This window comes from Astatotilapia calliptera, chromosome 11, assembly GCF_964374335.1.
Source record: "Astatotilapia calliptera chromosome 11, fAstCal68.1, whole genome shotgun sequence".
Taxonomy (NCBI): Eukaryota; Metazoa; Chordata; class Actinopteri; order Cichliformes; family Cichlidae; genus Astatotilapia; species Astatotilapia calliptera.
This window is the reverse complement of record NC_137432.1, coordinates 33,795,952-33,823,051: the sequence shown is the minus strand read 5'-3', so window position 1 is coordinate 33,823,051 and position 27,100 is coordinate 33,795,952. Positions and strand designations below refer to the sequence as shown.

At 39.0% G+C, this 27,100-nt stretch overlaps 1 protein-coding gene across 1 annotated transcript in view; it reads right to left on the bottom strand.

Moving 5' to 3' along the window:
- thsd7ab (thrombospondin, type I, domain containing 7Ab) overlaps positions 1-27,100 on the bottom strand; it is a 212,502-nt gene that overhangs the window by 47,544 nt on the left and 137,858 nt on the right. Inside the window, exons 10-17 of the mRNA XM_026184250.2 lie at positions 24,094-24,209; positions 22,072-22,207; positions 16,623-16,726; positions 12,792-12,986; positions 11,317-11,583; positions 1,723-1,901; positions 1,109-1,114; positions 512-645 (exon numbers count right to left, since the gene is read on the bottom strand). Coding sequence (XP_026040035.1) covers positions 512-645; positions 1,109-1,114; positions 1,723-1,901; positions 11,317-11,583; positions 12,792-12,986; positions 16,623-16,726; positions 22,072-22,207; positions 24,094-24,209 — 1,137 coding nt within the window. The remainder of the gene's footprint in view (positions 1-511; positions 646-1,108; positions 1,115-1,722; positions 1,902-11,316; positions 11,584-12,791; positions 12,987-16,622; positions 16,727-22,071; positions 22,208-24,093; positions 24,210-27,100) is intronic.

The window sequence follows — 27,100 nt, the reverse complement described above, 5'->3', positions numbered from 1 at the left end:
TCAGGCCTTTGTCAAACTTGATGGCATGCTGAAGAGGTAATCCAACCATTTGATTCAGCTATATTGGAGTAAGGATGCATCTAAAAGCTGCAGGACAGTAGCTCTCGAGGACTGGAGTTGGACACCCCTGCATTAAGCTTTGCATAAGTAATGAGAGCCTCATATGGAACAGAGCATCAGTGACAACATATAACACACTGAATAAGTCAGGCATAGAATGAAAGGAGGAGCTGGAAAGTTTGTGGGCTGCAAAGTGGCTTGCATAGCAACTGTAGCCACCCCAGTGTGGCTTAAATAAAAAACCCTGTATGAGATTTGCTGTGAAGCACAAACAGCTGAGTCATCAGTTAATGCTGGCTGCAGCTGATATCTGCTGATCTGCCAGGATTGAGGCTGAGCTTAACTTTGTGGCCTGCCTGAATAAATGCCATGCTCAATTACAATAAAAATTTTTTGGTAAACACTGAAAACAAATAAGCAAAGCCACAATGGCAGGCAATCTGACAAATACCTGACTCTTCTGGTCTGGACACCTTCTCCACAGTTTTCTTTCAAATCCACGTTGCTGACTTTCCACACACTCCACGGCTCGGCCACCCACACGTACTGTTTGCAGTCACTTTGACACGGCACCACCTCATACACCTGAGAAAAATAACAAACACTCTGAAGTTGATAGAGCAGCAAATCAAATGTAGCAGATTGCAGTTTCTTTTCTAAACTTTTTTGCTGCAGGCAAAGTCTCAGAGGCTTGCTTAGCTAACAAATATGATCCTCGTGGTCAAAATGAAAAAAGTCGCCTCTACAAATATATTTATTTTTTAATATTTCATCTTAGCCATGCAAGTTTGTCAGTTAAGGTTTGCCTAATACACTGTGATTCTTTAGCTCAGCTCTCTGAGGTTTAACTCAGCCAACGAGATTATTTCTGCCCCCAGAGAAGCTTTGCCACTGAGAAATGTCTGCATAAATAAAACTCAAGTCTCCTATAGGACCTTGTTTAGCTACATTCATGACATTGTGAGTGTGTACATTTATCTGTCAGTGACCTACTGACACTGGTGACACTGTGAGTACATTGCAATTATCTGAGGAGAGCAACTCTTACCTGGGCCTGTAGCAATGAGTCACATCCAGCGAGCATCGGGTTGGATTAAAAGGAGACAGATGGATTAATGAGCAGATGTCAACTGTTCATACAGTGCAAAACCTATGATTAATGCAACATTCAAGAGTTCATAATCAGAAAAGCCTGTGGCATAAACACCTGTGTGAACTTAGCAGATTCACACACACTGCCAGGCGTACTTGCTGATACTCTAAGGCCTGGAAAGCATTTCATTTGAGCAAATCAGAGAACCTTAAGGAATCAACTGGCACATTTGGGGGCATTAATTCAGTGGATGGGATCCATTTATAGCACCCGTTGCTTTTTGCAGTGTCGCTGCTCAGAAAAAAATGACTGCAGCAATAATGAGTGGAAGGTAAGAGAAAGCTCTGCAGACTCAAGTTTATTGTCATAAATAATTAATTTATTTCTTTCTCTCTAGTGCTGGATATGTATAATGTGCAGCATACTTGTAATAACTACAGACATATTGTAGCTCAGCTCATAAATATTAAACAATGGTGAGCTGAAAAGAGCTTCAGTTTTGACTTTAATCTCCTGCTCAGCCACCAGCTCGCATGTCTTAGCACGTAGATTAGTTTGGCTGTCAGTACCTGGTTGATGTGGTCCAGTTTAGGACACGGCCGACCTCCGTTGTAAGGCTTCTCCCGAAGCCATTTGGAGCGAACTTTGACTCCGCTCCCACAGGACTTGCTGCAGCGTGACCAGTTGGACCATTCACTGAGTTTACAGTCTGAAGGGCAGGGGATGATGCACGCCTCTTCAATATAACCTGAAAGGTGGTGAAAAACAGGCGTTTTTGTTGTATTTTTTATAGCGCAGATTCTACTCTAAGGTTTGTGACCTGTAAACTTAAATGGATGAACACTGTGACCTAAGAGTTAGCTACAGACATCAGAAGAAAATCCAAAACACTGCTGTGCTGCTTTTTCATGCATTTTCAATAAATTATTGGAGCGCACAGTATCATCTCTTACTAATTATTTCATGAGGAAAAAGCATTCACCAGAAAATTGATTCACAAGAAATTTGCTTTGAAATAAAAACCTTTGTTCTTTCTGCCTCCCACCAGCAGGATCTAAGCCTCACAGGTTGGAAATGACTGCTTTAGAGAAAAATACCCAGCGTCCTGGTTGTTGAACCCGTTGTTTTCTTCATCTAGTGCAGTTCCATTTTTTTTTCTGTCTAACATTTCAATTTTATTTAAAAGGTGTAAAAGCCCTGTAAACTATTAACCAATACTTTACAAACTAATCTAAATGCATTTATTGATTTTCAGCCAAGTGGAATAAAAACAGGGTCCATATTCAAAGGCCTCATTTTTTGCTCTATTACTGACAAGTGGAAAAAATATCTCCCAAAGCAGAGGTACAGTAGGGCCTGGCAGGACGCTTCGTTATTTCAGTCCATCTTCCCACAGCTCACAGAGTCTTGACACCATCAGCAGGGTGGTGCTTTTTTGGATTTTTCTACATCTCAGTTGTGATCTCCTCTGTCTTGACCTCTACACAGAGGTCAAGTTTCAGTCAAATATGATGAAATATTTCCACACTCCTGGCTTTGTGTATTGAAACTTTCTCTACAGATTTCTTTTCCTTGATCAGAAACAGTCTGTTTAGTGCATCAAGTACATTTTGTAGGCTTATGCAACAGCACTGGTCTGCAAATCAGTTTACCCTTTGATTAAGAAAATCAATGAGGTGAATGAGCTGGTAAAGTGGACTGTCTCACCAGCTGCTTAAGCCCTTCCTGTTTCTAATGTGAGCTTCTCCAGGCTGCTTTTATTTTCAGTGAGACATGTGGTGCTACGCTGATGATGGGCTTGCTGAGAACACACTTCCCACGATTCAAGAGGAATCCCACACAGGCCAGTCACTCCTCACAAATCAATGTTGTCAAGTGGAGTCGTTTTCTCACTTTTTCTAACCTGGGAAAAGTCTTGCTGTTCCCTTCGCGCTTCACACTGACATACTGAGCTGCCGGGTACAACAACACCTGACCACTGAGCTCTGTGGGATCTCTGTGCTGTTAGTAATTCTCCATTCTGTCAGATTTTCTGTATTGGTCCAACAACTGAGCAAACAATGTCTCAGTCTCAAAGCTCAAGCTAAAGTTTAGGCTAACACAGCTCAGCTCAGGCAGAGCGGTCTGGTGGTGTGACCATGTGCTGGTAAGAAGACTGAGCCTAGTCTGAGTAATACATTTATATGTTTAGGGCACCAAAACACTGCAGAGGTTTATATTTAAGTTTATCTCTGATGGGCAGAGCCATAGTTAAAAGGACAATCACAACCATCACCTCTGAAATTTGACTGGCCTACACCCTCAAAGACTGCTGTGATATCAGTGAAACCATGGGCAGAAATTACAGAGGGAACAAAAGGGAACAGATGCCCTTTTTTCAGGGAAAACAGTTTTGTCCTCTTAAATGCATCGTTATAAATATATGATATTGATTATAGTATAATAATATGTATTGAAAGCTCTTGAATGGTTGGGTGGGTCTCACTAGTAGCACCAGGAGAACAATCTGGAATAAAAGTTGAATTAATATGATTTTTGTTGATTGATAAATATTGTAGGATTTATGAGATTATATTTCCAGTGGTGCATGCTAGAAAAATGTTATTAAATAATTAGCTGCAAGTGCTAAAAATGGACCTGAAACAAAGCTTGTGTGGACGGGAGAAATCTGGGTATGGCATTATTTGGTTTTTGATGCGATGCAAATGCTGGCATAAATACAGACTTAGTATTGCTTAAAACAGCTAAGGAACATCCAGACCAGTAGCCAAATGGATTGTTAGACTTTAATCATGGGGTTTTAAACTTGGCTCAACTGGAGAGGACAGTTGAAGGGTGATCGTGCCACCCAGTCTGCTGGACCAGAGCAGTACGTTTTCTTAAAGCTAATAAGATTAGAAAATAAAAGTCTTTTTAATCCAGTCAGAGCTAGAGTTCTGGCAGCACTCTGGCAACAACTACGGTAAATACACAGTGATCTCGTCCATACACATACACACAGTCGTGTCTCCATGGAGCTGCATTCGTTTAATAAAGCTCATTCATTTCTAAACGTAACCATAACTATTACTTGCATAATCTGCACTTAGCCTTACCCAAACACTAACGCCAATCTTTCCTAAAAATTAAATGATTTATGTAACAGGAACCTGCTTTTAGTCTCCATATGCGACTGTGCAAACAGATTTAGGTCCCCACAACATGAGTAATACCTGCACACACACACACACACGCACGCACGCACGCACGCACGCACGCACGCACGCACGCACGCACGCACACACACACACACACACGCACGCACGCACGCACGCACGCACACAGACACAGGCCTCCTTTCCCTTTGGTGTCTCTGAGCCCAGATCAGCATCTCTACATCCACACCTTGCTGAGTAAAGCCTGGCCTCTAAAACAGCTCCATTACCTTCGACCTCCACTTCAGTCTAGTCAGGTCATTCGAAAATCACTCACACTATCACTTGGAGGTTCACCCTGTATAAAAGCCACAGCACCTGTGCCTGCAGTTCACTTGTAATTCAACTGATATAAACTTGTTAGGTGTCTCGTCTCCTCTGTGAAGCCTTTGGGCTGAGGCCAGGAAGGAGATCACTCCTGCTGCCTTTGCAAGTCAACTTAGGTACAGCCAGACACATGCTCTCACTGCAGTCTCCAAAGCAGCCGGAGCTGTAGAAAGCTTCCTTAGCTGGTAAAAACCAAATGATACGGTCTTACTAATCATATGCTTAAATCTCCTTATAATAATTTGTATATGCACCAAACTATCTAAAAGATTAGTCAAGCTTTGTAGAAAGATAAAAAAATATTTTGTAGCCTGCAAGAATGTAACAATTAAATTAAAATGACATTAAACTGTACTTTGCCAGTTCAAGAGATTATTTTGCTGAGAGCATGTCTCGTTATTTTGTAAGGTCTCAAATTTCACAATGCCTTCTGAGATTAGTGTCTTCATCTGGTCCTGAGTCTAGTGGCATTTTGCATATATAACCACCTGACTGTTTTTTTTTTTAACTTATCTGGATAGGTAGGTGGATGTTTGCAAATTACTGATGCGCAGAATGGAACTGACAACACAGCTCCACCCCCCCAATCCAATGACTTCCCTCTATGCACAACTACTATCATCACTGTGCAATACTTAATTTACATGCAATAACCCACACTGTAAATATATAACACTATTTATTTATTTTTCTGATTTGTCTTTTTGTACATTTTATATTTTTGAATACTGTTCATATGTATATAGTGTATATAGCGATGCTCTGTATCCCATTGTACATGTATATAGTGACAATAAAGGCATTCTATTCTATTCTATTCTTAAAGCTTCAGAATCCCACTAAAGTTGTTTTCACATTGGTCTGTGACAAATGACAAATGCTAAATTAAAAAGTATATGTAGCGGCTCAATTAGAAGACAACCATATATGTCTAGATTTACTGAAAGGGCCAATTAGAGTGTTGACACAATTATAAAAAGGTGCAGATGTGAGTGGAAAGTGGTTTAACAGCAACACACTTGTTCTTTTAAACAGATGCAGTCTTTGTTTCGATAATTGCCAACACAATCAACCAAGAACAGCACAAATGAGCAGAAGTGACGTGGGTGGGAATACTTCACACGTGCATAGTGTGTTATATTTAACCTAAAAAAGATAATATAGTATAAGCATAGCTTTTATATGTTAATAAAGTTAACGCAGCTGTGCCATGTGGGCAAATATGCACATTGATCTTACTTTTCCAGCATGTAGTGTGATGCTGAAAGCATTTACTACAGTCAAAGGGAAGAATCTGACAAACAGCCAGCTGTGACAACAAGAAGGACAGTCGATAAATTTAAAGCTTCTGCAAAATCCTGAATAAGTGACAGGTGACACATACATCCATAGTTGTCATGCATTTTATAAACCCCACCTGCATTGCTCTAGGTTAAACTCCACCCTGTTGTGTTATGATTTTGGACGGGAATGCTTTAGCACCCAGCTCACGGCTGTGAACTGTCCCCCAAGCTCATTCTAATAACAGCTATCACATTCGTTGTAAGTGTGGACGAGGTAGGATATTGGTTTTCTTCTCATTGTGTAAGTAAAAGATTCATTAAAACATTTACAACATTCTCCTCTCCAAATTCTGCAGTGTGAAAGGAAAACTGCGGCACATACATATGCAATGAGGACAGCCACAAGAGTAACAGAGTCCACATGTTTCCTTTGCTAAATTTTTACTGTGCCTTTTTAATGAGTCACAGCAGTAGCCTTTGCACCAGTGCACACCCTCCCAGGGTGTGCTAACAACTGCAAAGTTAATGAAACTTTTTTGTAAATTTAACAATTTTTTTGGTTGTTTTGACAAATATTATAATAATCAATTGCAATGAAAACAACAAAAAGAGGAAACTGTTCTATTGTAAATATAGCACAGATAGAAAGATACATTAAGTTAAATACTGCTGGGCTAAAGTGAACACAACGGATAATAACGAGACTTTATCATAAGATGATTTTCTGTTTGCAACACTTATTTTGTCCATCTGGTCGGGAATAAAGTCCAGGTTATTCATCAGCTAGGCATTTGAAAGCAAATTTCATCTCCCTGATGGCTGTCCTGCGAGACTTTAGATGCCCGTTTTGGCTCTAGGGACCACCCAACATTACTGCCTGTTATGCCCCTCTGCTCCACAATCCTCCTCAAGGTAATAGAGACAGCCTAATCCCTAGATGCTCTGAAAAACAACTGTATACCCTTTAGGCTCAGGTTGGGGCTCAGAGGGGAACAACAGCAGTGGCCATTAGGCCAGAAGGACTCGCTGATGTTTTTAACTAAAATGATTAAACATTGACCTTTGTCCTCAAACCTTCAGGAGAAGGTTTTGCCTTTATGACTTCCCCCAATGATTGCATCCCCTCCCCCTTTACCACAGTGCTACAGTGCTGAGCCATCCTGTAATATGATGAGGCCAAGGCCCCATGAGCCATCCCGTAATATTATGAGGTTAAGGCTCCCTGAGCCACCCTGTAATATTAAGTCACAGTGAAGGTCAAAGCATCATGGGTTGTTGATAGCAGCAGAGATAAGAAATAAGACTAACGCCGAGCACATCAGAGATGAGAGATTTTCCCCTTCTGTATCATCATCTTTGGCATAGTTTAATGTTACTTACCTACACAGCTTTGTGTGTATGGTTTGAGAAGGCTGTTGCTTTTTTGTTTTGTTTTGTTTAAGTTACACCAAACAGATGATCTGCTGTTGAGAAAATGAGAAATTCATACACACAAACACAGTTTGCAATAATTTTCCATCAAAGTGAAGAGTTTAAAGACATGAGTGGTGGCTGAAATTCTAAAACAGGAATGGTCGATTTCTTGACAGGACATAAGAGTGGACAGGAGAGATGAGGAAAATACACAATACACAATATTGTGTATTGTGTATTTTGTTGTACAGTTATTTTATTTTCAACTTTAATTTATATATTTTATCTTATTCTTCCCAGTTAAATTTACCCTTCATTCTAATTTGTGTTGTACAGTTATTTCATTTTTAACCTTAATTTATATTTTATTCCTTCCTAGTTAAATTTACCCTTTTTAATTTTTCATATTTATTTCCTATCTTATTCATAGCCTTTCCTTTTTTTGTCTTCTTTAGGTCACGAGCAGTTGTCCAAGCATTTCACTACATATCGTACTGTGTATGACTGTGTACGTGACAAATAAAATTTGAATTTGAATTTGAATTTGAATTTGAAAGGACGTGCAGGAAATGGCCTGGGGTAGACTCGCCAAAACCAGTAAGTTATGTTGGTGCATGAGAAAAGCCAGGCCTAAAGATCTAGGCCTAAAGTTCAGTCAGCGAGCCCCTTAAAAATCACAGGTCTGCATTCCCCAACTGGTTGGTGAGTGGCTGCTAGAGGTTGCTGGCAGTTGCTTGCAAAGAAGCGTATGGAGCTGCACCAGAATGCTCCATGCAATTACTCTTTCCTAGCAGATTGCTGTGGTCGTGTGTAGTTTGCCTGGAAGATGTCAACTTGTCTGCCAATATTCATCAACTGCTTGGTGAGCTGCAGTGAAAAGTGTGTCTTTTCTGTGTTGGTTGTGGTGGTAAGGCACAAGTGCCACCTGAAATATCAAAATCTCATAGCAACCAAAGCGGTCAGGATTTCGGTGCAGCATCCCCTTTGTGATATATTTCACCTAGAAACATTAAGCAAACACTCGCCAACATTTTACCCTAACAACCTGTTGTTTCCACGTGGTGCCAACTGGTCGCTAAGTCTGCGTGACTGAGGCCTTAATATAGTGTTCACTCTCACTGACTTTTGCTGTTATTTATGGCTGTGTTATTCATTTTTCCCTCTTTCATCACATGTGTGCTTCAAGTGTGAGAATTGGTCATTTAAACGACTTGAAGCTTCATTTATTCAGGTCATCAACAATATACCTGCCAGGTATGGCGAAGATCAGATGAACGGTTGTTGAAAAAAATGCAAGAAAACACAAATGCCTACAGCATTTGAAAAGATGAAAAGTTTCCAACAGAACAAATAAGCAGAGTGAGTGGTTTAACTTTTGACCCCCTCAGATAAAAGATGAATCTCCGACCTCCAAAGAGAGGATCAAAGCAGTCAGTCGACGGGAAACACCGATGCAATGAAACAAGCCAAAGGATGAATACTGTATTTCCGAGATTCCCAACAATTCACTTGCCAATTGTGTCCTCTTTTTATTAGAGAACTCCTTTTGTGGTTGACTGGATTATTGCTGAACACTACGAGAATCATGAATCTTTCATTTGGATGTTTCTTTTGCTGCTGATTGCTCCATCCCTGCTGTCAAGGTTGACTTTTTAATTGGCTAAAAAAATAAGCCTATATAATAAGATATAATATATATATAATCCTTATAGGGTTGCTTGCTGTGCCTGTGTCAAAACCTCAGAATAACAGCTTATTGAAAACAAGTGGTGCTAAAGCAGAGTGAGTGTTATCTTCTCTTATGCAAAATTATTTTCACAGAGGAATAAGACAATCTGAAAAGTGTGCAGAACCACAAAGCTTGAAATAACGTCCACATTTAATGATAACCCCCTTTTTTCTGGTGATGTCTGTGTAATAAAAAGATAAAGGGAGCACAGTTTGCCTGATCGACATCATAGCCGGGGGCATTGTGTCAGCTGCGGAGTCGTGGAAGGACCATGTCTCCTCCTCCATCAAGATTAAAAGTGATGATGGTAAAGATGGAGAGAATGGCTGAGAAATTGGGAGAGGGAGTTGCAAGGAGAACAGAGGAAGACGGCTGAATGAGGGGAATAAAAGAGATTTAATGATCTCTTTGAGCTTCACATGCACTAATGCCAAGCTTCATGAATGTGTTGTTGTTTTTCTGTGCACCTCAAGGAATATTCCTTTTTTCTTAGCTCAACAACGCTTAAAGATGAATGCATGGGTGCACACGTATGCACTCACAAACATTCACATAGGTGTAAAAATACACAGAATCTGACAAAAGCACACAAACACACAGAGCCCCAGCCTTACGATGCGCTCGTCACACCCACACTCAGATTAACTGACGCATATCTGAATCTGTGACTCACACAAGGAGAATAAAACCATGTTTATATATGCACAACACTGATGTATTCATTTGAACATCTCCTGCATTCGATTCCACAGCAATTTCACAACGAGTTTCTGAGCTGGGATTCTTTGCTTGAAGTATTTTGGATCTAAGATAAGACCTTACAATGAGGGGACAACTGATTCTGACAGGAGTGTTCCAGAAAAAGGCCTCCTTATGTGAAATTCAGTATTCAGAATGAGTCTTTAGCAGCCATGGGAGGGGTTTTCATATGTGCACAAACAAAATCTTTTGCTTCAGATGAATATTTAACAGAACAAAGTTATTCCTGCATCTGCTACATTCCAGTGCACTACAGTAAACTTCTCACCTGAAACCAAGAAGTAAAGTACAAGAAAGGGGAGAAAAGTCTGATTTTCTACACATTGTGCTCCAACTCAAGACTGAAATCCAGATTTCTGAGAGCTGCCACCAAATTTTAAATGGTAGTAAACTGAACTTAACTCCTAAAAGAAACTACAAAATATCCCAGAAAGGTTTCTGTTCCATTGTGTAGACATAAATGGTAGTTGTGGTCAACTTGTCTAATTCTACAGCAGCACCACTTTTGGCAAACAGCATCTCTGCATGGCTGGATAACCCACAGAAAACAGTGTCTTCGTTATAAATTAGTTTCAATAAAACTAGCCAGAGGAAATCTTCAGGAATTATGAGACATGGCCTGTGTGCACACATCTGAAATTAACCACAGTTGAGGGAGTAGATGCCGTGGCTCCGTCTGGCATAGCATCACCCACAGCTTGTCACCATTACTGTTAGAGATACATTGAGCCAAAACCCCCAATTTATGAGTTCTACCCTGGTTTTAAAGCAAATTAGATAACTAAAGCCATGTAGAACACAACCATTTAATGCTGCACTTCCACCCACTATAATGCACACTCTGTGGAATAAACAGAAAGGTCTTCAGTGCAGCCACACATCGCTGCTACAGGTACAGTATACAAATGTTCAGACTTTTAAAAAAATACCCATTTAAAGGAGATTTAGGACGAAACTCACAAAATAAACACCTGAAAATGAACAACGTGGTAAAATGAAAGTATATGGTTGAGTTTATGAACATTGCCCAAAGGTGCTACAACCATAAAAAAGCAGTTTATCAGCCTAGTGCTACTGCTAACTACTTTTAAATATATAAAGACATCCTAAAAATTGTCAGTTCAACTACAGAGCCAGTTTTACCCTCGGTAGTTCAGCTGATATTCATATACTCATATATGATATGTGATCCAAGTGAAATTTGGGACTCATCCAAATATTTTGAAAGGGTTGTAGCTTATGTCTAAAAACATACTGAGATACATGTAAAATTAACATCCTCCAATTCTTAGGTCTGCCTGGTGAGTGTGTAACACACTGTCCAGCAGCTAATGAGGATATGTGCCAACAAACTATTATTTATGTAATCTGTACCGCACATTTTTCGAGGTTTTCCTTTACAAAAGGAACAAGCTCTGGGACTACACTCCTGACAAACGCACATGCAAGCATACCCACCATGACTGTTGCAGCGTGACGTCTCCACCAGCCTGTTGTCCTGATCGTAGCACACCATGGCCTGGTAGCGGTAGCCCTGTCCACATTCCTTGATGTCTCCTTGCACCTTCATTCCTAGGATGCTCTCCACTCTGCCTCCCTCAGGCAGGATGCAGTCTGACCAGTTCCCCACTGGCTGTGCGTTGTACTTATCACAGGGGCAGTACTGCGTCTCACTCAGAGGGTACATTTGTGTGTTCTTGCACTTGTCTTTCTTCTTGCTTCTCCCTGCGGAGTGGAGCAGGATATAGATTAAGAGAATCCAGAGACCTATGTGTCTGCTGGCATTGACGGATTTCAGCATGATACTGAGGCTGCTTTCAAGGTCTTGTTTACCCGCTAAAAAAAAAGACTAGACAACACAGGAGCTGCTGTGCCCCTATGCATGTGGGATACATGATGATAGATTAGGCTTGCCAAATAGTTTCCAGCAGAGTGGGCTCTTACTGAAACAGCTTGATATTTTTTATCCTCACACATGCCAAGCATCGTTAATCACAGATCACTGTGCAAAGAAATACTCTTTTCCTTACAGCAGCTCTCATTAGTAGCTGTTTCCAATGTAAATAAGGAGATGATGTGTGGATGACTGTCCCTCTGATGATCCGAGGCTTTACCTGCAGTTTTTTGCCATCAAATTTTTGAACTGTGGATTCTCAAATTTGTCTTGTGACAGGCGCACAGCTTTGTGTTGTTGATACTGTCCACAAACATCACAGTGACCAACAGGCAGAAGAAATGAATGCTTCTTCCACCCTGGGATCCAAATGTTACACCAACCACAATTATTTTAGATTTGGTAAAAAGAAAAACTTACTAAGGCTAAAAAGAAATGAACTAGGAGGTAGTGGGCAGTCATGGTATTAATAAAAATGCTTTTGAACCACAGGATAGTGGCTAAACCACAAAATCCACACTTTCCCCTTCCTAAAAAACTAAAAACAATGAAAGCATGTCTCTAAAAGAGTAATTACCTGACTTATGACTTACTAATGATCCGTCTGCTCTCTTACACATAGGTGGTTGGGTCAAAAGGTACTTAAAATTCACATCACTGGATAACAAAAGCTTTTCAAATCCACTTTCTCACAGTTTCGGGTTGACTTTGTAACCTCTGTGCACAGTTGTGGAGGTACCTTAATTCTTTACACTATTACACATGACTGCAATGCACGACGTACCCCCTGGTGACACTGACACTGATCACAAAGGCAGACGTCTTCTCCTAGACTTGTTGCTTTAATTCCACCAGAACATTTAGCTGTCAAAAACTAAACGCAGAGATTTTTTACCTTGTGTTTCATTTTAAAACTCCTCTGTTGGAGCGCTGCTCAAATCTTCTTGCACTCCTCAAATGTTAAACTCCAATGCAAATAAGTCTGCCTGAAAACGGTTCACAGCAGTGCATTGTTTGTGCTATGCCGCTCTGTCCTCACCTATCAATGACCTCTTTCTGGTGCGGACCCCCACACAGTCAGCTGTGCAAGACGAGAACTTGGACCAGTTGGTCAGCTGGCAGTCATCCTGGCAGGGGAGCTGACAGCGCTGAGTGATGGCAGGCATGGCCTTGGCAAATTTCAGACACTCACTGATATCGGCCTGCGTCCCGTCCAGCTGGCGGCAGGACACGGCTGGAAGAATGAGAGGAAGTCGGGTCAGAAGACCCCATTAAACATTGTGATTTAATGACTGATTGTTTCAACAGATTGATTGGAAGTCGTAACATGAATGGAAAGTTAAAGACATTGTTGAAAGGTAATCAAAAGTTGAATGTTTATAGGAACACTAGTGTAAAAAAACAACATTCAAGTTGAGATGACTAAATACCATTTTTCACGACTGTTACTGTTACAGTTTACTTTACTTTTTTGATGCATTTTCCATTTGCAGGACTTCCTCTGAATCTTACTTCATCACAGCATATTTTGATTTTGTAGACAAAACAAAATGTCCTAAAAAGTAGTAAAATATAAAGTATTTAGCTCTACATTCAGCAATTCCAAAATGAGAAACAAACTTATATGTTGTATTTGTGCACAATAAAAATATAAACGCAAGGGTCATTCATATTTCATATAGGGTGGTTGCTTCCAGTTCAACCACAGTAGATTTCCCTGCAATGAAGCATGGAAATCTCACTTACGTTAAATGTCTAAATTTTACAGGAAGGAAAAGTTCAGCAAGGTACTCTCAGCTAATCCCTTATTTCCCAAGAGCCTACCACGGCACACGGATCTGCATCTTTGATTTGGTACAGATTTTACGCCTTTCCTGACACATTCCTCCCATTTATTGAGGCTTGGGACCAACACTCGGAGTACACTAGCTTGTGACTTCCTGAGGCTGGGTTTGTATCTCCTCCCAGTCTCAGACCTGCTCAGTATTTAGGTCAGAAAGCTTGACTCTAATAGTTCAATAATTTAACAACCAGTGTTCCAGTTATTTGTGCATTATGCACACAATATATAAAGTTAAGGTGAGTTGAGTTGCAGACGGGCTTATAGGCACATTTGGTTTCCTATGGAAAGAAATATCTGCTGTCTGTAGTTTGATGTTATATTTTTACTGCACAGATAAAAACTAGACAGCAAAAGTGATATTTTTGCCTCATGATATTGCTGTGTTTTAAAAAAGCAATATAGTATATTATACATTTAGCACTTGCAGAAGTCATTTAATAGAGGTAAAGCTTGACTAATAAAAGATTTTTGTCAGCCAAGAAAAATTTAAGGGAGTGAAAACTTCAGATAACACTAACTATGCTAATAGGATTTATATAGATTTATAAATACATATCTTTATATGTATTTATAAACTCTCTCTATATATGTAAACACTATTGGGTTCATTAAATCACCTGAATAACCTTTCAGTTATGTAAGTCACAAGAGCATGCTAGTAACACGGGCACTGCTTGGTTTCTATTTATGGCCACAACCAGAAAACAAAATGAAACTTAACATTACTCTAAGGTTACAATTCATAAAGAAGATGCCACATTGAAGATTCGCTTAACCAACAAATGATGTTACTTATAAACAAAGATAAATAAACCATTTGGGTCTTGGCCCGGTACACAATATACTATAGGAGCCAGGACTTTCCCCTCTAAACTAATTTAATAGTAAATGAAATAAGCTAAATAACCCCCCCCCACACACACACAAACACACAAAGAAGAAAGGAACTGAGGGGACTGGAGAGCTGTTCACTCCTCAGTCCCAATCCTTTGCTCAATAAGGGCCAGGAAGACCAATAATTAACTTCTGTTCAGCTATGATGCTACTCTGCTACATGTGCTGTCAGAGTCAGAGCTACTATAGAGCTATACCCAATTTATTTTTTCTGCATTATAAATTTTTTTTCATCATGTCAATATAAAATCTGTAAAAATGATCACCTAATTAAATCAGATATTATTGCTAGTGCACTAACATTGTCAATTGGCTAGATAGATAGATCGATCGATTGATAGATCTTTATTAATCCCACGGGTAGGTTCCTCCGGAAAATTTAGTGTCCAGCAGCAGAACACAGACAAAATTTTTCTTAGTAAGAAAAAATAAAGGGGAAAAAAAGAATATGAATACAAGTATAAAAATAACATATAGAAGCCAAAATGTCTATTGCTATAGATAAAGCTCTTTCAGAACTACACAACACATCCTACAACCTCTGACAGGCCAAGTAGTTCTTGTGACAAGTGAAATGACTTTGATATGTGAAATCACTGAAGTGCCCCTTTAATTAGGAGTTCTTAACCCACTCGTGAGCACGATGACTTGAAATATAGATTTAAAGGGAGCGGATGAAAAATAGATCAGAACTTTACGATTCAGATTAGCTCTCAGGGGGGTTTAATAACAATTAAGAAAAGAGCAGACACAAAAGCATCTCTCCCTCAATTGGTTTAAAGCCCAGAAGTCAATTTGTCTTTGACTGCATCATCCTTTCCTTTGTTCTTTCAATAAAGGGTAGTACTTGTGTTGCTGCAATATTTCATTTTCTTGTGATGCAGACATTCTGCAGGGCTGTACCTTCATAGAGAAATCAATCTCTAAGCACATTTTGCTGAACCCCCGTGGGCACCGCTATTGGTTTGGAAAGCCTCCGTCGGCTGGTGTGTTAGGTCAGGTCTTATATTGTTGTGTGTGTGTATGTGTGTGACAGAGTGGCTGTGTTCAAGAAAGAGAAAGAGAACAGCACAAGCCCTCTGTTCTGTGTGTTTAATAATGCCACTATAGGGTTTTTCCACCCTCTAAGGAAAGCCTCTTTCCAGGTAAACAACACAATACGCTGTCAGGAAACACGGACCAGAAAGGACAGCGTGTCTCATTTGGTCTGAGTCGATGACAAAATGATTTCTGCCATTTGGAAGTGACAGAAGTGTGAAAACCAGTGCAGGAGAGTCTGAACTTCAAGTGTCACATGGCATCAAGTCACAGAGAAGCTGCACAGAATCTGGAAAAATAAGGTCTATAATGGACCTTAAAGCATTTTCATAAACCGATTCTTCTGTCCATTAATGCAAGCTAGCAAAGGCGAGACAGAAAAATAAGCACTAATAATGGCTTTCCATAGGAGCTGGAAATGAAATTGATCATTCTGCGTGACCCCCCTGAAATTGGATTTTTATGAAAGCCTCCTAGGACTCTATAGTGTACCCATTCTCTATAAAATGGCGAGAGGAAATATGCTTTTAAAGAGAGAGAGCCACAACTCTTAAAGTACTTGTCACTTGTGCGTGAAGTCGATATGAACAGGGGTCTGGGCTGTTGTGTGCTATAGGCACGGTGAAGCATCTTCTTCTAAATTTGAGCAAGAGATATTCGATTAAAATTGCATGACAAGAGCCCGAGGTGGAAAAAAAAAGCCAGCAGTGAAACAAGCCAAGCTGTCAAACAAGTCTCAAGAGGAGGATGATAAGGTGTGAGCACATTTCCTTCCCAAACTCTAGAGGATTACAAATAAATAAAAAAATAAAATAAAAACAACTGGAGGAAAAAAGTAAAAGGAAGAAAAATATCTTTTACTGCTGATGTTTATAGGAGTGTCATCTTCAGTTTGGGCCACGTTGTGTGAGTGGGAGGATTTGATGCGTACTCTAACTAAATTGGCCTATTCTCCAAACCTTGGCACATCCATCTGCTGCTTCATGGCTGGGCTCCAGATGCTCCGCAATGAGCAAAAATTAAATTTAGGGTGATTAGGAATGGCTCAGGGACGGTGCAGGGGGAAACAGGGGACGGAGAGATTTGTTTCTATACCTCGTGTTTGAATCCCTGGTCCACAGGTCTCTTGTGCACCCGGAGTGTCCTGTCTGAGAAACCAGGTGACCAGCTGGCACTTCCTCCATTTGTGGGTTTTCCACCTAGAATAAATAAAATAAGTACATACATATAATTGCTACAATAATATTCATTAACACAGCAACATCTTGCAAAGCACCAGGTCAGAGTCTGAATAGAATAAACTCATTTACAGCACAGTAATGCTGTGTTCTGCCCACACAGTATCAGCCCAGTTAAGGCCACATCTGGATGAGGTATTACATTGGAAATAGAAAGCATGTCCCACTTGACAGCTAACGGTTTTGTCCTGCATGACATGTCACCATGAATGAAAACCAACTCTGCATCTGGAAAACCTCATGACTTTCCAACAGAAAGACAAGCATGCTAGATGATTTTTAAGTCTTCCACGGATGTTCTATCGTTTCTCTGAGGTTGACCAAAAGGAGCAATAAGTGCTGCACCAGCTGTCTCGTTGTACAGGCGTAAACATGATAAAATACAACTGAAGCGATGCAGTGTAGCTAGGCAGAACTGTGAAAAGCAAAACAGCCTTTATGATACGCACTGCTTTGGTTGGTTTACATAATTTTCCTGGATTATAACCTACTTCTTAATGATTAGCACACTGTGAAAGCACACAGGACTGATCTGGAAACATCACTTGTCGTGTCTCTCAGCACTGAAAAGAAAAATTTGCACATCTAGGAAATTTAGGAAAAATGCACTGTGTTGCGAAAATAAGAGAAAAGGTCTGCCTGACCAGACAGGTAACAGTGATTTGTGCTGAAAAAACAATTACACTAATGAAAAGGCACGATTATGACTCACACAGCCACAGCAGCTGTTTTACAGGTACAAATCTAATCAAGTCTGAGCACAATGAGGCTGAGTGATTTTAGAAAAATATGCCATTTCCAACTTTTCAGATATAGTGCACACATCATTAAATGTTATCTGGTCACTATTTCAAACAAGGAAAATGTACATAACCGATTTTTATTTATTTACTTTTTCAATCTGAACATTTAAATGTATTGAAAATAATCTGTTTTGGTCGAAAATAACCATTACATCCGAATGTGGGCCTTGAGGCAACATTTTGGCACTTATATTGGCACCATATAAATGAATCTGAACTGAAAGCCTTACACACAGTGTGCCTGCACAAATAAAAGTGAAATTCATAGACGGATGCAGAGTGGCTGCAGAATAACCAACTTAGAATAACATAGGATTGCTGGATAGCAATTGGCAGTAAAATAAACACTGGTGTTGCTGACTGTGCGGTATGAAAAGAGAAAGTCTAAATAAAGAGTAAAGTATAAAGGGGTCTGTGCTGTTGTTTGAATTTGTATTCTTCACACAGTATCAGGGAAGGGTCTCATTAAACAACCATGCACATACATCCAGAGTCTTGCAACAGGTATGTCTGCTGCCACCACCTAACCATGATGTCACCATCAGAGAGTTAATCTGGAATTAGAAAGAAGACAAAGACAGTCTAAACCCACAGAAGACCTGTGGTGCTGCTTCAAAGGAAAAAGGATAGATGCTGATCTTTTGGGGTCTTTTTTGTCTTTATATGATGTTTATTCATCAATAACAGCTACTTGCAGCAGCACTTTTGAACTACTTTTAATCCTGCCTTTGTTTTTTGTCTTTTTTGTGTAATACATTCTTGTATTGACCATGAAATAATGCTTCATCATCACTGTAATATGAACATGCAAAACAAAAAAGCACATTAAATATGAACAAGCTTAAAATATGTTATTGTATTTTGCATTTTTCAGTGTTTGGGCTCTGTATAGGTCCTGTTATACTCGACTATGTTATCACAAGTGTCAGCTTTTCCGCATATTGTGCAGGCCAATACACAGGAGTGCCCAAACCTACTTTCTTTGTAAGACTTTAAAAGTTTGGTAGTGATCAAACATTTATTTTGCAAAATTAGAAATTTTTGGGCAGCACAGATGGAGGACATTTTTCTAAAAAGTGCACCCCTTTTGTCCTCAGACACAGCAATCCAAAAATTACTGTCCGTTTCAATTTTACTTAGTACACGCAACAAATAAAAAATGCCTCTCCTCCTCTGATATTGTGTGTCTTTTGGGCTAATGGTTCCTGAACATACGTTTGCACACAGGGATCTTTGTGTTTTGTTAAAATTGCACTTGACATGACATTTTCAATCTGTGACAGCTGAGATAGGCTCCCCCCCGTGACCTTGATGTGGATAACCAGAAGAATTCAAATGGATGAGGTTCTATAATGAAAGTTTTCTTTTTGCTTCACAATTTTTCTTTATATCTATATGCAGGTGATAAATTGCTTCTAATCTCCTCAGTATCACAAAGTAATCTGTTCTGGAGAATGAATGACAAGCTGCTTGAATAAAATAACAATTTTAACTCATGACCCCAGAGATGTCAATGTGCAATGTCCCGTTATCTTCTAAGTAAGTCTCTGATCTGGCTAATTCTGCTCTGAAGCATTCTACGCTTCCCTTTGCACACACTTGCCTTTATTCACTGCAGAGCCCAATGCTCTAACCAGTGATTGGACTAGAAAACTGACACTTTCTTTAAATGTCATATGCTCATCCAGCCTTAAGACAACATATTTTTACTTCTAATCAGTATATGACAGCTCCATTGATCCAAGATTACAATGTACTCGCTTCTCTCCAACTATTTATTTTTTAGAATCTAAAACATACTATTTGTTTTTTTAACTTCTATTTCCAGCACATTCCACAAAAATGTTCAGCATGAGCTGTCAGGTGCATCTAAGCCATTTGTTATGTCACACTCACATCCTGAGTAATCACAATGTTGCTCATGTCAGCCCATGTTTTTTATAGATATGCCCATAAAAGTCTTTATAATAATATATATTTTACAAAGAAACACCTTAAAGTCAGATATGATAATAAAAACTATGTTAATGATGTTGGCTAATAGTGCTAACATTAGCTTTACAAGCTAAAAAGATGAACAACTTAAAAGCCATAAAAATCTGAAGGTTTGTTTGTTTTTAGGGCTTAAAACATTAAAATGAAGTGGGAATGAAGTCTAATCAACGACTTTACCAACCCCTTTCTAACTGGATCTGATCCAAACACCTTGATACAGTCGATGTATATTCATTGACTGTACTCAAGCCAGTAAAAATCAATTATGGGTTAAATAAATCAATAAATGATAAAAAAAAAAAAGTAAATAAAATAATTTATGTTCCAGATATGGGGGTACAATGAGAAACAAACAAAAAAAAATAAAAATGCAAAAATCAAGTAAAAAAAAAAAAAAGAAAGTTCACAAACTGTCCTTTGATTACAGTAAAAACATGAAAAACTAACATTTGTGGATAAACAAACATTTGTGGTTGCACAACAGCTGACAAGAAGAGACTACAGAGGGTCATCAGAACTGCAGAGAAGGTGATCGGCTGTCCACTCCCCTACCTGGACTTAATTGCCAGCTCAAGATGTCTCTCCAGAGCCAGGGCAATTATAAAGGACCACCTCCATCCTAACCACCACCTCTTCAACATCCTGCCCTCTGGAAAAAGGCTCAGATCCATCAGGTGCAAAACCAACAGACTAAAGAACAGCTTCTTCCCGTGGGCTGTCAGAACTCTTAATGCAAACTAAGAGTGTGTAAAGACTTCCCCAACACATCCACCCTGACACTGCTGTTGATCATCTATGTGCAATATCTCAGTCTTTCCATGTTCTGTGCAATATTTTTGGCTCATGTGCAATTATTTTGGTCCCAGTCTGTTTCAATGTTTCCTACACATACACCACGTATATAGTTCCACTCACATATGTATACATATACACTGTTTTTTATTTTATTCTCTTTATTTAATTATTTATTTATTTTTCACCTTCGTTGTATATTGGTTTCTCTTCTTCTTACTTTAGCACCTTTGTGGTTCAGCTACCCAATTTCGCTGTGCAAGAAACTGCACAATGACAATAAAAAGCTCTCTAAGTCTCTAAACAGGTGAAGTTCAGGCTGGACCTGTAAGCAAACTAACACTTGGGAGTTTTCAAGAGCTGCATATTAAATCATATAAAAGTTACATCATCGTGAAATAAAACATCAGGTTGTCATAGCTAGAGCAGTTACATGTCTAGTCAAGCATCATAGTCCCTCTTCAGTTAAATGAATTATTCTCATTTTAACATTTATGTTATACATGATGCAAAGTGCTGCATATTTCAATGGCATTTTAAACATGATTTGACTGATGACTTATTAAACACAGAACATGTGTTATAGTTTGGTTTTTTTTGGTTTTTTTTAGCTTTTTAAAAGCTCTTAAACTACACACAAACTATTTGTTTGGCCAGTATTTACAGTCATCCATTACAGTGTGCTCAGTTTAGAAACGTTTTTTTCTGTGGTTTAATCAACGAGTCACCAGGAAGATACCTGCTCACCACAAAGATAGAATCAAGTTGGTTGCAGCACCTTGTCACCATAAGAAAGGATAGCACAGCTACATGGCACAGCTTGGTTTATATAACCAGAATATCCAGGTTTCTTTATCACAGAGTAAAACCCCGCTACCACTTATTGCTTTTTTGTCATATTTAATCAAACTGTGTAGACTTTCACCTTTATTTTCACACTTTTTTGAATAACATTTATTAGAAAAAAGTAAAGGAAAAAAGTTAAATTGCGGTGGAAAAAAGATTTCAATTTATATTCTAAGATAAACTCTCGACACCACGGAAATGTCACAGTCTGAAATTAATAAACTGGATTATTGGATTTCCCCCCGTAATTTTTCCTGATAAAACAACCTCGTTTCCAGTTTTCATCACTAAACTATTCATTTCTGACCAAAGGCTTTGATTTGAACACAAATTAAAGCCAAAGAGACTGATGAGACTGGCATAGATATCCAATAAGACAAAACGCTGACATTATTTTTACTTTATCTCATTAGTTAGTCCATAACTTACATCTATTTTGTCTCTCATGGTGGCAAACAAGGAGTTAACAAGAAAGTGTGCACCTATAAATAAACACATGCAGCTGGTATTTTGAGAGGTGGGAACAGAAGGTCAGACTGACAGAGTTTGCAGGTGTAGAGAAAATCTGTATCTTTATATCATAGTTGAATCTTTTGATGTTTGTTAAATATTCTAATAAATTATTAAATTAAAACTTGGCTGTTTGGGATATGCTGTTGGTTTGTATTTTGGCTTTTTAGGGCTGCAAGTGAAAACCATTTAAACACAAAAGTAGAGCATAGAACAAAAAACAACAACAACAAAAATCTGTGCAATGAGCCTCAAGGTTTAAACATTTTAAAACCCACGGGTACATTGTCCATGTGACAAAACATTCAAACAGCAACAACAGTGTTTGTCGACACCTGAAGGCGGCTGTCGTGCGCTTACCTGAAACCGGGACAGATTTTGGGGACCTCACAGTCCCTCTCTTCTTCGAGCACCTCTGGACATTCCTGCCCTCCGTTGGATGGCATCTGGATGATAAGACGTTTCCTTGATTGCTTTTTCTTCACAGCAATACCAGCTGAAGGGACGCAGACAATTAATGAATTAAATTAAGAAATATGATGGAAAAGTGATGAGAAAAATGTCAAAATGATAAGCTGACTACTCTGTTAATAATCCTTGAAGAATGGACTTGGAGACTGCAACTGCCAATTCTAATTGGACAGCCAGCGTCAAAAGCGCACACTTGTGATTACTGGGGATATCAAGCCAACAACGATGATGCGGAAAAATCCCATTAGACCTTGGAACTGACTCAGATTAAATTTATGGTATTTACATGTGTGGCGATGCCCTCGAGTAGTTCATTAAGTTGAAACAAGCCTCTGGATAGCCCTATACTCTGCTTCAAACCTTTCTACGTGGGTGGTGTGTAATTCTCTGCACAAGGTTAAGATATCAACAGCATCAAATTAAAATGCACTACCACCAGTAAAGCATGCTTAGACCGAAGAGATTTATGCCACCGTGTCACAGGAGGAGGTCATCAAAATACGGATGATAATGATTTTCACTCGTAAATCAACTTAATGTTTTTGCCACCACTCAACAGCTTGGGCAATGGCCGCCTGACGAAGGTGACCTCATCTGAAAACGTCTTCCTTTCACCGCTTGAAAACAACAACACCGACCACTTGCTGGCCGGAGCAAGCAGACTTGCCAGGCCCACTAACGGAGGTCAGCCCAAATGTTGTCCTACATGCCAGTCTATCAAATTAATGATCTGTAACGAGGCATGAGAGCATGTGTTTATGTGACAGTCATTGTCTTCAGCTCAGTGTAGGGCAGTGGTTCTTAACCTGGGTTCGATCGAACCCTAGGGGTTCGGTGAGTCGGTCTCAGGGGTTCGGCAGAGCCTTCGCCATGACATGCATGGCTCATTTTGTGCACCAGTAAAAAAATCACATTTTATTTTTCACTAAAGAGGGGTTCAGTGAATGCGCATATGAAGCTGGTGGGGTTCGGTACCTCCAACAAGGTTAAGAACCACTGGTGTAGGCCAACCCAACTCTAGAGTTGTTGCACTTAGTCAATTAAAATTAGCTTCTGTGTTTTCCATTTTGTTATCTTTTATTATTATGTTATTACCAGCATATTATTGTCACCTCTGTCAACTATGATTGGAAATATTGTGACTATCCTGAAACCACCAAGGCCTGACTGACTGAATAAAGTACTTTTTACAACATAGAGGAGTTTGGCACAACTTCACCCAATTCCAAGAAAGTCTAAAGAGGCCCAGCAACATTTTCAGTATAAAGAACAATTTAATGATTTGACCAGTTTATTTCGGCTTGCAGCCTTTATCAGGGCAAAACATGTTACAGGCCACATTTTAAAAAGCAAAAAAATTAAACAACCAATCACATATGTTCAATGTGCTCATCCACCAACCAGACACCAGCAAGGAGGCTAGGCCATGTGGTCATGTGGTATAAAGCCAGTCTTGGAGAGTGTCCACTATAAAAAATAAAACCTGGTACACACCCTGTTTAGCATTTAAACAGGACAAATCTAAATGAAGGGCAGTGTTTTAAGTTTTCCCCATCAATGTCATATACAACCAGTACAAGTGACACAAAAACAAAAAATAGAATGAAGAAAAGTAACATGTATGTAGATGCTTATTATTTAAAAGTACAAGCTAAGAAAATAAAAAATAAGAGATAAAAACATGAGAATGAAATTAAAGATGCATGATGAAAATACAATACCATAAATAAGCTGGTTTAATGGGAAAGTTGTCGGAGAGGACTTTACTTATTTAGACTTTATGTTCTTCTGTGTGTGCAAAGAAGCAGGGGAAGTTGTGCTGGAAACTTTGTTTCTTCAATACTCTTGAATTTTTTAACAGCAGCAACAACAGTTATCTATGAGCATGAATCGTTGTTTTTTCCTTCATACCTGCATCACATGTAATTGGACACGTTGCCCAGTCACTGAATGGGGTCATGATACAGTCCTTCTTGCAGGGCAGCTGGCATGGTCTCATTGTGCTTGGGCGAGGACCGTCTGGACACCTAAGCAAAAACAAAATCTCTTTATACATTCATCAAAACACAAGAGCATGAAGTCTAAACCTAAAAAGATTTACTCCTAAGAAAATAGTAATTTTGATAAAGCCAATGTATCTGACTAAATCTTTAATCTGTGGGTGCTGAGCAAGAACACTTCTTATGGGCTCTTTCTCTGCACTGGTTGTGCTACGTTGCCACAGCTCTGTACCAAACGGGCAGAGAAGCAGATGTCCATGTGGACCCTCATGCTCACCATTCAATGAAATTTATATCACTCAAACCTAAGCACACTCACAGACACAAAGAGTATAATCAAGGGCAGAATTTTTTTTATCATTTTAAACCATTGTTTTTCATTATTATCAAAAATCACAACATTTTATAGCAGAGGAATCCTTTAAATTCACTTAATGTGAATCCCTGTGAATAAAAGAAAAGAATTCATTTGCAGTAAGCATAGCAGAGCAGTGGTTCTCAAAGAAGGGTCTGGAAGCTTCTGGGAGACAACAGCCACAAGGTCCATAAAAATCATTTAGCTATAAATTATAAAATTGTACTCTATTATTTAAAAAGGGTCACAAAGAATAAAGGAAGCACTCTTCAGTGAGGCAAATTTTAGTGTTCAAAAAGCTAAATCCAGGAAATATTGCTAAATGTCTCAAGTGTCAGCATAACCCAAGACAAACAACTAAGGCACTCTGTCTTCAAGTGGAATTGTATTTTTAGTTTGCTCTTTGATCATAGTAGAGAAAAAACACAAGACAGATGACAGGTGCAAATCTACAGATGGGAGCAATTTATACCAAAACAAGCATACTGTGTCCTTTACTCCCACCCACGTTATCTTTGAGCCAACAGAAACTCTGCTTACACAAATCACATTAATGTGTCTCATTGTATTTAGAATGAAAAACTTCAGAATATCAATAGTTTCTGTGGTATCTTGCATTAAAAATTGTATCAGAAATAATATTTATAATTTTGAGAGATCTCTGGAAAATTGGATCCCCTGCAAAAAGTCATTGGCTACAGATAATTGAGTATGCCTACTGTAGACATAAAGAGAACCGCAGGATGAAGATAAAACAATATACGAATGTTGATGAAGTCATCACACGATGGTCCCATAAAAATAAAAAAAAGAATATTTCATTAGCACTGATATAAACATCATACTTTTGTCCAGTGTTTCATTTCGCTTTCTAATAAGGTTTCTTTTCAAAATAAAAGATCTTTAAAATATATTTTTATTGACTGCGTGCGTGATCACTGCTGCAAAACATGATGGTTTATTTAAGATATCAGAACTTGTAATGAGGGAAAAATTGAACTGAGTAACATTTAGATCTTCATGGCTCTTTTAATCTTTTGGCGAAGCATTTTACAGATATCAAAGGAGTTGCCAAACATGTGTTTTTGTAATTTCTGGAATTGAATTTAACATATTTGCAGCCCTATAACCAAAAAAATATAGTGTGTAGATTTAGCTGTATTTTTCCCCCCAACTTAAACCCACCCCCTATAGATTTTGGCATTTGTACCTAAAAAGACCAAGCTGACACTTAACCATGACAGTTAAAAATATAAACCATGCACTCACGCTTTAATAAATATCAACTGAGAGGCTTGATGCAGCAACCATCTGGGTAGTGCTTGAATACACAATGTAATTATTCTCGCCTCAATCTAGGGCAATAAAAACCTCTGTAATTACTTTCACTTTATGACTGATGTATGCCATCTGGATGACACATAGGAAAGGGATGGTTGTGTAACCCACCAGAGCATTGTTAGCATCACAGGAAATGTCTAAAAGCACTGTGTTTGTTTTACAGTAATATATCTCTGTGAGGAAACTTTAACTCACTGAGCTAAAGTCAGCCAACAGGCCTGAGGATAAAATTTCCAGTTTAAATGGATTCAGCTATCAGTGAGTAATAATCCTCGTGGTCAAGCCGAGGTTTTTCAAAACAGAGGTTATGTTTAATCTTCAGGTCCCCTGTGCATAAACGAGACAAAGATAAATAGGTCACGACAAACCTGCTGGAAGACATCTTATCTGATCCCTCGCTGCTCTTGCAGTTGGACGTTACGACTATGTTTCCTCATCCCACTGCTGACTTCTGATCATCTGGGTCAGGTTTAACGCTCTTTTGAATTAGTGTTCTCCACTGGGTGTTTCATACTCGTTAGCATGGTGTTATCAGAGAAATGATAGGGAGCCTCCCTGGCAAAATGTAATATTGCAACAGCAACACAAGGAGAGATTTATTTTTAATACCAATAGACAGAGCTAAATCCCTCTTGAGCGGAACAAATCCTCGGTTGTCTTCATAAAAGTGAATGGTCCCCAGGAAAAAAACAGCTGTGGGGAGGATACATTTATGTCTTCTGCTTTTAACTGATGGCTGGGTCCATAAAGAAGGGAATAAACAGGTGTCTCTCTTGAGAACACTTCAACACGATGGGAAGCTGTTAAGAACTAGTGAACCTGCTACCGCAAAACAATCTCCACACTCGACCCCAGCATGAAAAAGGGTTTTTATCATTTTCTCAAGAGCCTGTAGGGATCAACACGTTCTCCATCAAGGGAGACCTGGCACAGAGAAGACAGACAGCATAAAGATATCTTCAAGATCTAAATAAAATGCAAAGTGTATATAGAAACCAACACCAGCTTAATAACCAAGTACTAGATCTCAAACATGTACCAACCCAAATTAATCAATAAAATAAGTACTTCTTATTTGGTTAGGAGGAACTCACCAAAATAAAGTGCTGATTATGACACCATTAAACAAGTACTTAATGTGAAGGTGTGGAAACATTTCTCAAAAAGAAACAGGATGAGGAGCTGGGAAGGAAGAGGGCTGCAAAGAGGTGCTATGGAAGTT